This window comes from Vipera ursinii (assembly GCF_947247035.1).
Source record: "Vipera ursinii genome assembly, chromosome: 17".
NCBI lineage: Eukaryota > Metazoa > Chordata > Lepidosauria > Squamata > Viperidae > Vipera > Vipera ursinii.
This window is the reverse complement of record NC_139530.1, coordinates 778489-790729: the sequence shown is the minus strand read 5'-3', so window position 1 is coordinate 790729 and position 12241 is coordinate 778489. Positions and strand designations below refer to the sequence as shown.

The following is a 12241-nucleotide window of genomic DNA, read 5'->3' as shown; positions in this document are numbered from 1 at the left end:
CTGCACTCAATGAAAAGTTTGAATTAAAATTACCCCCAAGAAAACGAGTGACAGAGGCTTTTCTTTTTAATTTTTAATTTAACTTTTTACAGGAAGAAATTTTCAAGAGGTCCAAAAACTTAAAAAAGAGAGAAAGAGAGCAGGCTACAAACAGTTTGTGAACAAAAAACCGCTGTGAAGAAAACTTGTTCTGGTTGAAGACAAAATCCGCAGGGACGTGTTCTAGAAATATATATATATATACATATATTGCACCCCCAGAAAAACTGTTTAGGGAGAACGGGGTTATATCGAAGATCGAGCAACACCCACTTAGATACCAGACAGGAAAAACGGGGTACAAAGTATCACCCTAAAAGTTGGAGGTCGCAGAAAAAAAAATTAAAATACTTCCAAAAGTTCAGAAATGTCACAAATCCCGTTTCTCAGCTATGGCATTTGGAAAAAATAAACATATTGCCTTATGTCCCCAAAAAGAGTTAAAAAGATACAGTACAACAAAGGGTTCAACAGACCCCCCCAATATCCCACCCTCCTCCTCTGTAAAAGAACTCCAAAACCTCTGGCTGTTTGGATGACCTGTGGGAAACCCTTTTAAAAGGCACGATATTATTTTTTTTGCAGGGGGGGTGTGAGATTTGAGATGGAGGGCATGGAAGCCATCGGTGTGGAGGGCAGCTGCCGTGAAAGTTTTGAAAAATTAATTTTTAACTTCTTGTTTTCTTTTGTTTTTAAAGCCAAGAACAACGGCACAATTTCTCTAAATTTGGGACGGACGGGATACCCACTTTAAGGTAAAAATGTGTTTTTGGAATAGAAAAAAAATTCTTATTGCCTTCATTTACATTTTTTGTTTTGTAAATTCCCACTCGCTTTTGGGGTGTCCGAGCCCAGGAACCAAAAAATATTGTTTTGGTTTTACCATGTGTAAACTGGCTTTTTGGGGTCTTCCCAAGGGCACCTCAACCTCAGCACAATTTGTTTTTAAAATTGGATTGCTTCTTGTCCAAAATAGCGAAGTGTCCCTGAAGAGTTGACGAGGGCACTTGTTGTGAATTGCACGGTTAAATTTCCAGAAAAGTTGTGTGCTCCCAACCAGAGAGAGAGGAAGTAAGAGGGGCACACGGGGTCACTGTACCCCCTTTTTTCCGAGTGTGCAAAAGAATGCATGGCAGTTGAAATGGGGAATGAAGAATTAGAGCACTGTTTTTCAATCTCGGCCTCTTTAAGATGGGTGGACTTCGACTCCCATAATTCTAAGCGGTGCAGACTTCAACCCCCAGAATTCTAAGCGGTGCAGACTTCGACTCCCATAATTCTAAGTGATGCGAACGTCAACTCCCATAATTCTAAGCAATACGGGCTTCGACTCCCATAATTCTAAGCGGTGCACACTTCAATTCCCAGAATTCTAAGATGTGCAAACTTCAATTCCCAGAATTGTAAGTGGTGTGAAATTCTGGAAGTTGTAGTCCATTTGTCTTAAAGCGGCCGAGATAGAAAAATACTGGTGTAGAAGAGCGACACATGGACTGTGATGTCCCTGCTTTGGTAGATGGGCCCTTTTATCATGCATCTTCAAGGCATTCCTTGTTTTTTTCCCCCCACTACCCATGATTTCTTCATTTGAACCCGCCACCCTGTCTTTTGTTTCTTCTACCAAAGCATACAAAATGAATTTACTGTCTGTATAATATACTAGATAGTATACTATGCAGGTATACTTATGGCCACAATTTGAGTCTAAAATTTCTGTGGCTGAAAGACTTACTGAGTTTTGCTACATTTTACAACCCTTCTTGTCACCGTGGCTAAGTGAATCACTTTCATCCTTAGGATAATTTTTCTTTGGACCAAAAATGGACATTTGGGGGCAGGTGGTCCCTTAATTCAGGAAAGCATAAAAATGAAATTAAAAGGCATAGGTCTCGTACAATGTTGGCAACTGTTGCTCCCTTTCTCTCCAGGCGCTAATTTTCTCCCCATCCCGTTTATTTTCAACCAAAAAACATGCAAATACCTACCTGGATTTGGACAGAAAAGTCCATCCCTTGGCCTGCGCTGAACTGACCAGATGTGAAACATCTGGGGTGGGGGTGGGGTTTTCTGCATGCCCCAGTGCGGGAACCCTTGAGAAGAAAGGTGCAGGGCGGGCGCGAGACTGGGAAGAACACTGCCGCGACACAGGAGGAAAAGTGAATTTTGTGTCCCCCTATTGGCAAGGAGCCTTAACAGCCCCCTAAAAAGTTCCCCCCAAAGCTGGATCAGCTGTGATCCATGCATTCTCCCCACACACGCCTCATTACAGGGCAGCAACCCCACTGGTTATGGGTCAGGGTAACCCCTCTTGCAGGGTCTGCACTGTTTCTTGTATTGCTGCAAAGGGAAAGCTGCCATTTTTAGCACAACCTTTCTCCTCCTCGCCCATTTCTGCATCTTGTAGAGCAGCCTCAGGAGGTTATGGGGCTGTGGCTCTGCGCAGGATGTGGGGCGAGGTTTGGCACTGAACAGAAGGTAGGAGGCTGAGATTTGCTGCTTAGGGGGAACGAACCCAAAGGGATGTTTCCTGGATCAAACTTCTCTCCCGTTGTCTTATGATAGGAGAGGAACCCTTAGTCTTGTTTGCAAACAATCACACTTTGTCTCACTCCCTACATCAACGCTATTTCAGAATAATAGACCACATGCATGCGACACTATTCTGGAATAACAGACCACATGCATGCAACATTATTCCAGAATAATGGACCACATGTGTGTGACACTATTCCGGAATAACAGACATATGCTACACAATTCCACAATATGAGACCAAATGCATGCACCACTAGTCTGGAATAACGGATCACACGCATGCGACGCTATTCCGGAATAATGGATGACATACAAGCAACAATATTCTGGAATAACAGACCACGTGCACGTGAGGCTATTCTGGAATAACAGACCACATGCGACGCAATTCTGGAATGACGGACTACACGCGGGTCTCACCCACCACCTCACTGCTTGAAAGTGGGAATCTCTTGGAATGTAGAACAAGGACTGGGAAATTTGGGGCGTGTTCTTTAAAGGGAACATCGGCTCTCCCTTTTTGGCAACAGCTCCCTCCGAAGGCTGTGCGGGCTCCGAGACAGAAGGATCGGTGTCCAAAGACATGCACAACGAATAGCTACCTAAAAAGTTCTTTTGAGAGGATGTGAGATGATTAGAAAAACGAACCACACCAAAAGGTCAGACTAGCTGTGTGGGTTCTTGAAGTAAAAAAGGAAGAGAGGAGAACGTACCCCGAGCTGAGATATAACCCGTCTGGATTTGAAGTGCTTTTCTTACAAGGCTGCTCTCGGAAGCGTCCTGCTCAACGTCTCCCACCTGCTTTTTATGACCAGGACGAGAGACGAGATAATGGTTCTTTGGTGCTTTGTCCAGTTCCTGTTACCAAATCCAGACCGCAACCAGGAGGGAATCCTGTCGCGCAAGAGACAAATCTGGAAGCTGCATGGGACAACTCACCCTGGCCAACTCGCCACGGGACAATTCAACAAATATAAAAGTTAACTTCGCTGGAACCGTGGCCAATAATAATAAAGAAAGTCAATCCAGAAGTAAAATGGTTAGAATAATGTAGACGGAAACATAGTCACCGATAATAAAAGTAATTGAACGAAATGATTAATACACCCTTGAATTGTCCTGCGGTGAGTTGGCCACAGCGAGTTGTCCTGCAACAACTTGGCCACAACTGGTCGCCCCGTGTTGAGATGGTTGTGGCGAATTGTCCTAGACCCTCTGGAAGATCCTCGTACGAAATGATTCCTGCTAATCCGGTGTTTATGAGGCTGAGCTGATTGAATCCGAGTGGAATGTGACGTATCCGGAGGAGGCCGAAGGTGAACTCAAGAAACTGCTTGTGCTCCCTTTGCTTCCGTTTTTCCGAAGATCGTCTTGGCCTCTCCAGGAAGGACTCAGACCTGTCCGGAAACATTCCGTCTTGGAGCAACTCCTGACCATCGGACAACCCTCCGTGCCGGGACTCTCGCAAAGTTCCACGTGAATCTGTTCGTGGCAAGGCAGGTCCAAGCTCCCTTTGGGAAAGAGGATCTGAGCGTCCTGCTGGGCTGGGAGAGGGACTGGCACCATCAGGGAACTTCCTCGTCCCTGGACTGAGATGCTTCGCAGAACTTGGGGTTCTCGTTCGAAAGTGGTCAAGGGGAAGTCTCGGAGAACCGCAGCGGTCGAACAGCGCGGGAAGGCATCTGGCAAGAGAGAGACAGAGGCCGAGCGCACCGGTGGTCTCCTTGGGGTAGTAAGGGTGCTGGGGCCATCCATGAAATCCATCACATTCTCTTTGCTAAAGCACTTGTACCCTCCCGCCCGGTGGACGTCTTCGCACGAGAACGGCTTGAGGGATAACGTGCTCTCCGTGGACTTCCTGCGCTTTCGGTGCGGGCGCCGTTCTTCTTGGTAGGAAAGGACGCTGCTCCTCCGCCGGTCGTATCGAGGCTGAGGGAGGAGCAGGCTCGCCAGTTCCGCAGTGATGTCCTCCCCCGCCACCCAGTGCTGAAAGTAGGCCGAAATCTGGCTGGTGGTCCAAATCTCAATTTCGTCGTGCGAGAAACGCCGAGTCGGAGGAACCTGCAGAGCAGCAGAGGACGGGAAGATCGTTCCATTTAACCTTTTTAAAATTTAAAAGATTACACCTTTTATGGAAGCTTTGTGGAAATTGGGGGAAAAAATACAAACTAGAAAAAAAAACAGGGAAGAAGGACCTAATGGCTAAAAACACACAACAGAAATGAGAAAGTCAAACCTTGGCGGCATCCTCTTACCCTTGTCAAGCCCAACCAAACCTGCTCACCTGGAGATACTGCATTTTGTCCTCCGGGACAGGCTTCGTGGCGTAGACCTGTGGAATCCCCCTCTCCAGCGCTGACAGATCGTAGTTGGCGATCTGGTCCACTGTGAGGACATCCCTGGAGATGCTGTCCGGGTAGAGTTGTGAGCACATTGCATCTGTGGGAATCGGCCGCTCCAAACTCGTCTCTTTGGTCCCAGGTAGACAGGGAGGACAGGAGATATAAACGGGAGATTCAGTGAGTCTTTGCCATATCTTCCTGGTTCTCACTACAAGAACTTTGCAAGTCTGAAAGTAGAATTCTTCCGCCATCTCTTTTTTTCCACCCATTATGCAGCCATACGGAGGCGTATCTGAGGTACGCCACCTGGACTCGAGGTACACCACCACATCCAGCGTGCTCACCTTCCCCACTGTCATCGTTGGACATGATGGCCACACACTTCTCCCAGACCGAGCGGACATCGGCCCGGTAGCGGTCACAGGCCCACAGGAACAGTGGGAGGAGAAGGGACTGGGCCACGGAGCACCAGACGACGCAAAGCACCATCCAGTCGTAGGCCACATCCGACTTCAGGCTGGCAAAACTCACCACCTGGAAAGGAGAGAAGCGGCACCATGGGAAGCAAATCAATTCTAATAAATAAGACAGGCTGAAATTGTGTGTAAATGATCAATTCTTATTTCCTTTCTCCCTCCTTCCCTTCCCCTTCTATTTCCTTCCTTCCATTATTTCTATAAACACTTCAAGGTGGTAAATATAACTAGTACTCCTCTTCTACACACAACAACAGCCTGCCAGGTGGGCTGGGCGGAGAGAGTAACTGGCCCAAGGACATCCAGCAGGCTTTGATTCCTCAATCAACTGCATTTGAATCAATTCTAATCAATAAGGAAGCTATAAGTTTATCTATCTATCATCTATCTATCTATCTATCTATCTATCTATCTATCATCGGTCCATCTCTCTCCATCTCTATCATCTGTGTCTTGCCAGTGTTTTTCTGCAAACTCTCTGCTTGGGGCACAAATACCCCCCCACCCCCACCCCACGTTAGACTGCTGTCAGCATCCACCCCCCTCCTGCTTCTGCCGCCCGTTTTACCAAGACAGGGAATCCCATCAGGAAATCGTAGAGGAACACGATGCCGGCGATCAAGTAGGTGATCTGCAAGGAGGTCTTGACGGGCTCCGATCCATCGATGGAGGAGCGGCGCTTGCCCTGGGCATCCTCCACCACGATGGTGGGCACGTTGAACTTGTTCTTGTCCAGGTTCTTGCCCGCTTGGAGGGAGAAAGTCTGGAAGAGGGCAATGGCCACGCAGACCACCCCCATCGCCACGCTGCCGCTGATGAGCAGCAGGAAGCAGACCCCGAAGCCCAGGCCGATCTCCGTGACAATGAAGCGGCAGTCGCTGGCGTAGAACCTCTCGGTGGTGTCGTGCCAGCCCACGGCGGGCAGCGTGGAGAGAATGAAGGAGACCATCCAGATACCCATCACTGTGTGGACCGCCTGCTTCTTGGTATTGCTCAATCTGCAGCAATGGAAAAGACCCCCCCCCAAAAAAAAATTATCCTTATCCCTCAAACCAGAATCTCCAAGCTCAGATGGACGAGCAGATGTATTGACAGATGGACGGAGGGAGGGAAAAACGAATGAACTGGGCGTGGCTAGTCTAGCGAAGGGAAGGACCAGGGGGGACATGATAGCCGTCTTCCGATATTTGAGGGGCTGCCCCAAAGAAGAGGAGGGGGTTAACCTATTTCCCAAAGCACTTGAAGGCCAGACAAGGAATAACAGATCAAGGAGAAATTCAGCCTAGAAATAAGGAGAAAAGTTTTAAAGAAGAGACTGGACAATCCCTTGTCAGGAATGGTATAGTAGGGTCTCCTGCCTTGAGCAGGGGGTCAGACCAGGAGACCTACAAGGTCTAAAACTTATTCTGTATTCTGGATGGATGGACAGATAGATGAACAAAATGGATGAATAGAGGGACAGATGGATGGAGCAATAGATGAACGGACGGATGGATAAATGGATGGAACAATGGACAGATGAACGGGTGCATGAGTGAACATACAGATCATGGACCAATGGATGGACAGATGATGGACTGAAGGCCAGATGGAACCATCAGAGAAATTTATCGACTTAATTCCTTAGCTCAGGACCTCACAGGGCCCTACTCATTCAGCCTCTCTCCCCTGACGTCCCCCCCATACGGCCCTGCCTGCCCCCCACCCCGGGATCCTACCTGTAGTTCACGGGCCAGCGTACCATCCACATCCGGTGGTAGGAGAGTGAGGTGACAGAGAAGCAGGTGGCCAGCGTCAAGGTGTAGAAGGTGGAGACAAAGACTTTGCAGAGTCCCTCGTTCCACTCGTAGTCCGAGTGCTGCTGGCGCAGCTGGATGACCGAGTACATGGTGATGGGGATGGCGATGTTCAGGATGTGGGTGCCCGCCAGGGTGCAGAGCAGGAACTCCAGCGGCTTCCACTTCTTCTGCTTGGCGCCGACGCTCAGGATGCCCCAGGAGTTGGCCAGCACCGCCAGGCCAGAGCACACCAGCCAGGCCACCGCGTGGTTGTGCAGGCTGCGTTCGTGGCTCATGATGGAGGGCGAGGTGGGTGCCCAGCCGGGGAGGCCAGGCGAGGATGGCGAACCAGGAAGAAGACGGGCAGGGGAGGCATCCTACCGGAGAGGCCACGCCATCAGGGGTGGGTCTGAGGAGGGGGCGCCCCCCACCTGTGCACTGACAAGCCAGAGTTGACAGGCATCGTGTGGTGGCCCATATTTCTGGAAGAGAAGAGCAGTTAAATTTAATTTAATTTTTAATTTAATTTTATATTTACTGCAATTTGTTTTATTATTTTATTTTATTATTCTATTCCATTTCATTCTGTTCTATTCTGTTCTGTTCTCTATTCCTATATTCTATTCTATTCTATTCTATTCTATTCTATTCTATTCTATTCTATTCTATTCTATTCTATTCTATTCTATTCTATTCTATTCACTAAATTTGTTAAAAACCTGGACAATCCAAGAAGCTTTTGAGTTTTCCTTGTCCCTTCTCACTGCTCCTTCCTTGCATGTTGTGAGCTTCAAGCTGCACATCCACCTTTTTGCTCACCCTTTCCAAACACCCAGCTCATTTTATTTTTTATTTATTAAATTCCTATTCATTAAGAATTTGTTGTTTCTGCATTTTTGCCTTGCCTTCTTCGCTGGGGAAAAAAAGAAATCTCGTCCAACCTCAGAAGAAATATTTCTTGCCTGCCCCTGATTTAATGTTGAATCTGCCACGTTTCCCGCAGCTCTAGCTGAGGCTAAATGAAAATATTGTTCTTTCCTTTTTTTTTAAATAAAAGCTGTGCATTTCCCAAAAACAGGGGTAAAAAAAAATCGGCCTGGAATATTCCTTGATTGGCTGGGTTAGGCTGTAGCTTGAACCAAAACAACAAAGCAAATTCTCCAAGGAATTTGCAGAGAGAATCTGCCAGAAATAGAAGCTGTTCTCCTCCTCAAATATCCCATTTCTTTCTCTTCATTTGGCAGAAGAAAACCTTCTTAGGCTTTTTAAAATGTCCCCCCCCCCCCGTTTTTCATGCAGATAGTCCTCAATTTACGACCATAGCGGGGGGGGGGAAAAGTAAGCAATGCGGCCATTAAATGATTCACCGCTGATTTTTCAAACTTTTCTCCTGGGGTTGTAAAGTGAATCAATATGGTCGTTAAAGGAAATGACACAGTCGTTCCCCTCCTTGGCTTGTCACCCCACCCCTGTGGGATGGTCGCCAATGGCGATCACGTGACCCTGGGACGCTGCAACCGTCGTAAATTCACACCAGTTGCCAAGCGTCCTAATTTTGACGCTACGTCATAAACACGAGGACTGGTTCCGGGCCCGTTTTTTTCAGTAACGAGAATTTTAAGAACAATCTTAGGGAATGCAATACAATCCTCGGTTTACAACCATTCGTTTAACACAGCCCTGAAAAAAGTGATTTGCTGGTGGGGAAAAATAATGACATTTTTGAAAAGTCAATTTGGAAAGCAAAGACAAGGAAAAACATCTCAGCCTTCCAATTTGTTCTCATCAGCAGCTTTCATTTTATTTTATTTTTTTTCCTTTTTAATCGGCTTTCAATCCTTAAACAAATATCAGTTTCGGCCTTAACCGTGGCTCTTTAAACAAAAACCAAAAACACTAAACTAGAACAAACCAGAGCATTAGCACATCCTGGCCGTTGTTTTTAATCCCAGTTTCCTGAACAAGCCATAATTACTTTGTTGGGTTGACCTGCTGAAAACACACCATAAATTAAAAGCCAGGCGACCCTGTCCGAGGATTTATTTCCAAATAGATAAAAGCAGCAGTACGTTTAACTTCCATTTGGATTAAATTTTAATTTGCGTTTTGTATAATTAATAGCATTATGCGCTGTGCTGCATTTACTGGTATGGGGTCTGTGCCAGGATGTAATCCCTGGTTTGGGAATAATGGCCTATAAGGAAGCAGCCAGCCCCCAGTTCAAATCCTCTCCCTAAATCTCTCTCTCTCATCTCTTTTTATCTTTCCTCTTGCTCTCCATCTCTCTATTCATCTATCATCTCTTATCCCTATCATCTGTCTTTCTCCTCTTTCTCTCCATATCTATCACTTCTCTCTCTCGTTGTATCTCTCTCTCTATTCCATCTATCATCTCTCTCTCTAGTCTATTTGTCTGTCTATATTTATCCTCTCTTCATCTCTCTCTATCCCTATCTTTCCTCTCTCTCATCTGTCTTATCCTCTCTCTCCATCTCTCTATTTCTACCCCCTTCTCTCTCTCTCTCTCTCTCTCTCTCTCTCTCGGATGGCAGCCTTGTAGAGCATCAGCCTCAAAAGCCGGCAGCTTCACCAGCGTGGGGAGAAAAAGTGCCAAAAAAATACAACGGAAGTCGGTTTAAGATTTAATTGGGAGCGACAACTAAGCAAGCTCTGTTTTTTCGGTCCGCACAGCCATTTTAAGCCACGGGTGAAGATCTTCCTCATGGTTTATTAGCCCAGCTGGGTAAAAACAGCGGGAATGAAATTGCTCCGATGTGGGCGGGTTACGCTGGAGAAAGAGCAGCCCATCGCCAGCTGGGAAAATAAATAACTTTAAAAAACGAAAATAAAAAAAGGACTGCGTTTTTTACTATAAGTACGACAATACAGAGAGTCCTCGACTTATGATCACAATTGAGGCTGGAATTTCCGTTGCTAAGCAAGGCAGTTGTTTTGCCCCATTTTACGACCTTTCTTGCCACACGTTAAGTGAATCACGGAATCCGGCTTCCCCCCATTGACTTTGATGGTCAGAAGGTCACAAAAGCGGCTCTTAAAATACCTGTGTTTGAAAAAAAAAAGAATGCTTGAGGACTAGTCTCCTTTTTAATAAAAGAACTGCTTCGGTTCATCGCACAAGCCCTGCAAAGCTGTGCTGCCATGGGCCCTCTCTCGTTGCCAAGGGGGTTCACACAACACACTCGCCTCTACGTCCTGCTTAAACCACGCAAAAGCTCACGGCAGGGGTTGGACTAGATGACCTCTGGGAATCTGCTTCGAATTCCCGCACTGGGCTATAAACGCTGAATATATCCAGAATAAACCCCGCCGTGACATAATCTTCACTGAACACACACGCTGAGTCACAAAGGACTCATTTCAGCCCACACCAGCCCGTTGTGAGGACCGGCCCATGAAAAAACACAACACACTGTGGAATTCACACTTCGATCGCAACTCCAAGCTTGGAAGCCTGTTGCAAATATTTGCGACGGGAAGACGGTCGGTTTCTTTAAGACTCAGCGCAGCAAAAAAAGTGTGAATAAAGCCATTTTTAATTTTTGCACAATTTCTCTTTATCTAGGCCAGCCTGCCCTGGAGCCTGGCTGCAAATTTAGGGTGCTGCAGTTCAAACAACCTGGGAGAAGACGGGATTGAGCCCCCAAAACTCTGAGGGTGATGGATGGCTAGGAAAGATGAAGTATACAGGTGGTCCTCGACTTACGACCAGTGAGCCCCAAAATGCTGTTCCTTAAACCAGATAGTTGTTCAGTTTTGCCCCGTTTAACGACCTTTCTTACCGAATCTGGCTTCCCTCTTGGCTTTGCTTATTGGAAGGTCACAAAAGGGGATCACACGACATCACACCCCCCCCCTGGGGTGCTGTGACCGTCATAAATAGGAGTCAGTCGCCAAGTGTCCGAATTTTGATCCTGTGACCACAGTGCAGAAAGTGCCCAGCCTCCGACGCAGCTAAAACAGGGATGGTGGGAGGGAAAAATTGGGGTCTCTGAGCCTCCAAAATAATCCAGGTTCGGTTAGTGGGATGCGGGGGTGTCTCTTTATCCATATTGAGCGCATTGGACGTTAAAAGGGAGAAATGTTAAAAGCTGGGTTGGTTTGAGATGGGGGGACCCCCTGAAAGGGTCTCAGGGACTCCTAGGGGGTCCCCCAAACCTCGCACGGAGTCCTTTCAGAGAATCAGATTAAATTAGGCTGGCATTTTCCAAAGCACTTTGCTAAATGACCCCCGCCCACTTGCCTGGATTAAACCACCAGCTGTTGCAATGCCCCCACACCCCAAGCGCTACTCCGGATCCCATACGCCACCTCCCTCCCCCCAGCATCCCTCGCCCGCCCCCTCCCGCCGTGTCCCCCAAAATGCAAGCGGCCCCCATTGGGGCAGACACTCCCAAAGCGATCCGGCGGAGGTGGGACTTCAAAGGGGGCGGGATGCCCCCCTTCTGCAGGGGAGGGGGCGCCTCGTCCACACCCCCTTCCGTGCAGCGGAGGCGACCCCCCCCGGCCCCGACCCAAAGCTTTACGTAAGAGAATCCGCAGCGGGATTGGACCCCTCCGCGCCCCTCTCTCGGTTGCAGCCACGAAATCAGGGCAGGTCCCGGGGGAGGGCACCAGCCCTGCCCCCCCTTGCAGGAGAGGGGACGGGGCGGCCGCCGAGTGCCTTGGGGGGGGTGGCGGGGGCCGGCAGGGAGCCTGGAGGAAGCGCCTGGCGGGGAGATGACGCGGGGGGATCCCCGGCGGGAGGGAGGGAGGGAGGGAGGGCAGGGTCTCCGCCGAGGCGCCCGCGGGCACTCACCTACCTGCGCGAAGGTGGGCCGGCTCCCTCCGGCGCCGCCGCCTGCGCTGCCGCTGGCCTGGCCGGGGCTGGGCGGCTGCGGGGCGGGCCGGCGCATGCTTGCGGCTCGGCTGCCCTCCCCCGCAGGACGGGGGGCCCGGGGGAGGCGCCCGGGAGACCCTCCCTACTCCGGGGGAGGGCCCCGCCCCGCTCGAGGAAGGGGCGGGGGGGGACGGAGATTCGGCCGCTGCTGCAGGCGCGCCGGCTCGCGAGGTG

The 12241-nt window shown here is 48.8% G+C and overlaps 1 protein-coding gene across 2 annotated transcripts; it reads right to left on the bottom strand.

Moving 5' to 3' along the window:
- Positions 1 to 58: 58 nt before the first annotated feature.
- On the bottom strand, positions 59 to 12092 carry GPR153 (G protein-coupled receptor 153). Of its 2 annotated transcripts, none has more exons than XM_083375885.1 (6): positions 11991 to 12092; positions 7111 to 7652; positions 5961 to 6390; positions 5261 to 5450; positions 4859 to 5043; positions 59 to 4635 (listed from the first exon to the last, which is right to left on the bottom strand). In XM_083375885.1, the coding sequence occupies exons 2-6, from the start codon at positions 7464 to 7466 to the stop codon at positions 3832 to 3834; spliced, it is 1965 nt and encodes a 654-aa protein (XP_083232011.1). In that variant the 5' UTR covers positions 7467 to 7652; positions 11991 to 12092; the 3' UTR covers positions 59 to 3831. The 2 variants fall into 2 exon arrangements, with proteins under 2 accessions (XP_083232011.1, XP_083232010.1); XM_083375884.1 differs by lacking the exon at positions 11991 to 12092 and adding an exon at positions 10971 to 11214 and having other exon boundaries at positions 7111 to 10231.
- Between the last annotated feature and the right edge of the window lie 149 nt (positions 12093 to 12241).

Excerpts from the sequence above, each read along its gene's own strand:
- GPR153 (XM_083375885.1), bottom strand. The coding sequence starts at position 7,466 with ATGAGCCACGAACGCAGCCTGCACAACCACGCGGTGGCCTGGCTGGTG. Across the intron at positions 6,391-7,110 it reads CGCTGGCCCGTGAACTACAG|ATTGAGCAATACCAAGAAGC; the intron begins GTAGGATCCCGG and ends CCATTGCTGCAG. Across the intron at positions 5,451-5,960 it reads TGATGGGATTCCCTGTCTTG|GTGGTGAGTTTTGCCAGCCT; the intron begins GTAAAACGGGCG and ends TCTCCTTTCCAG.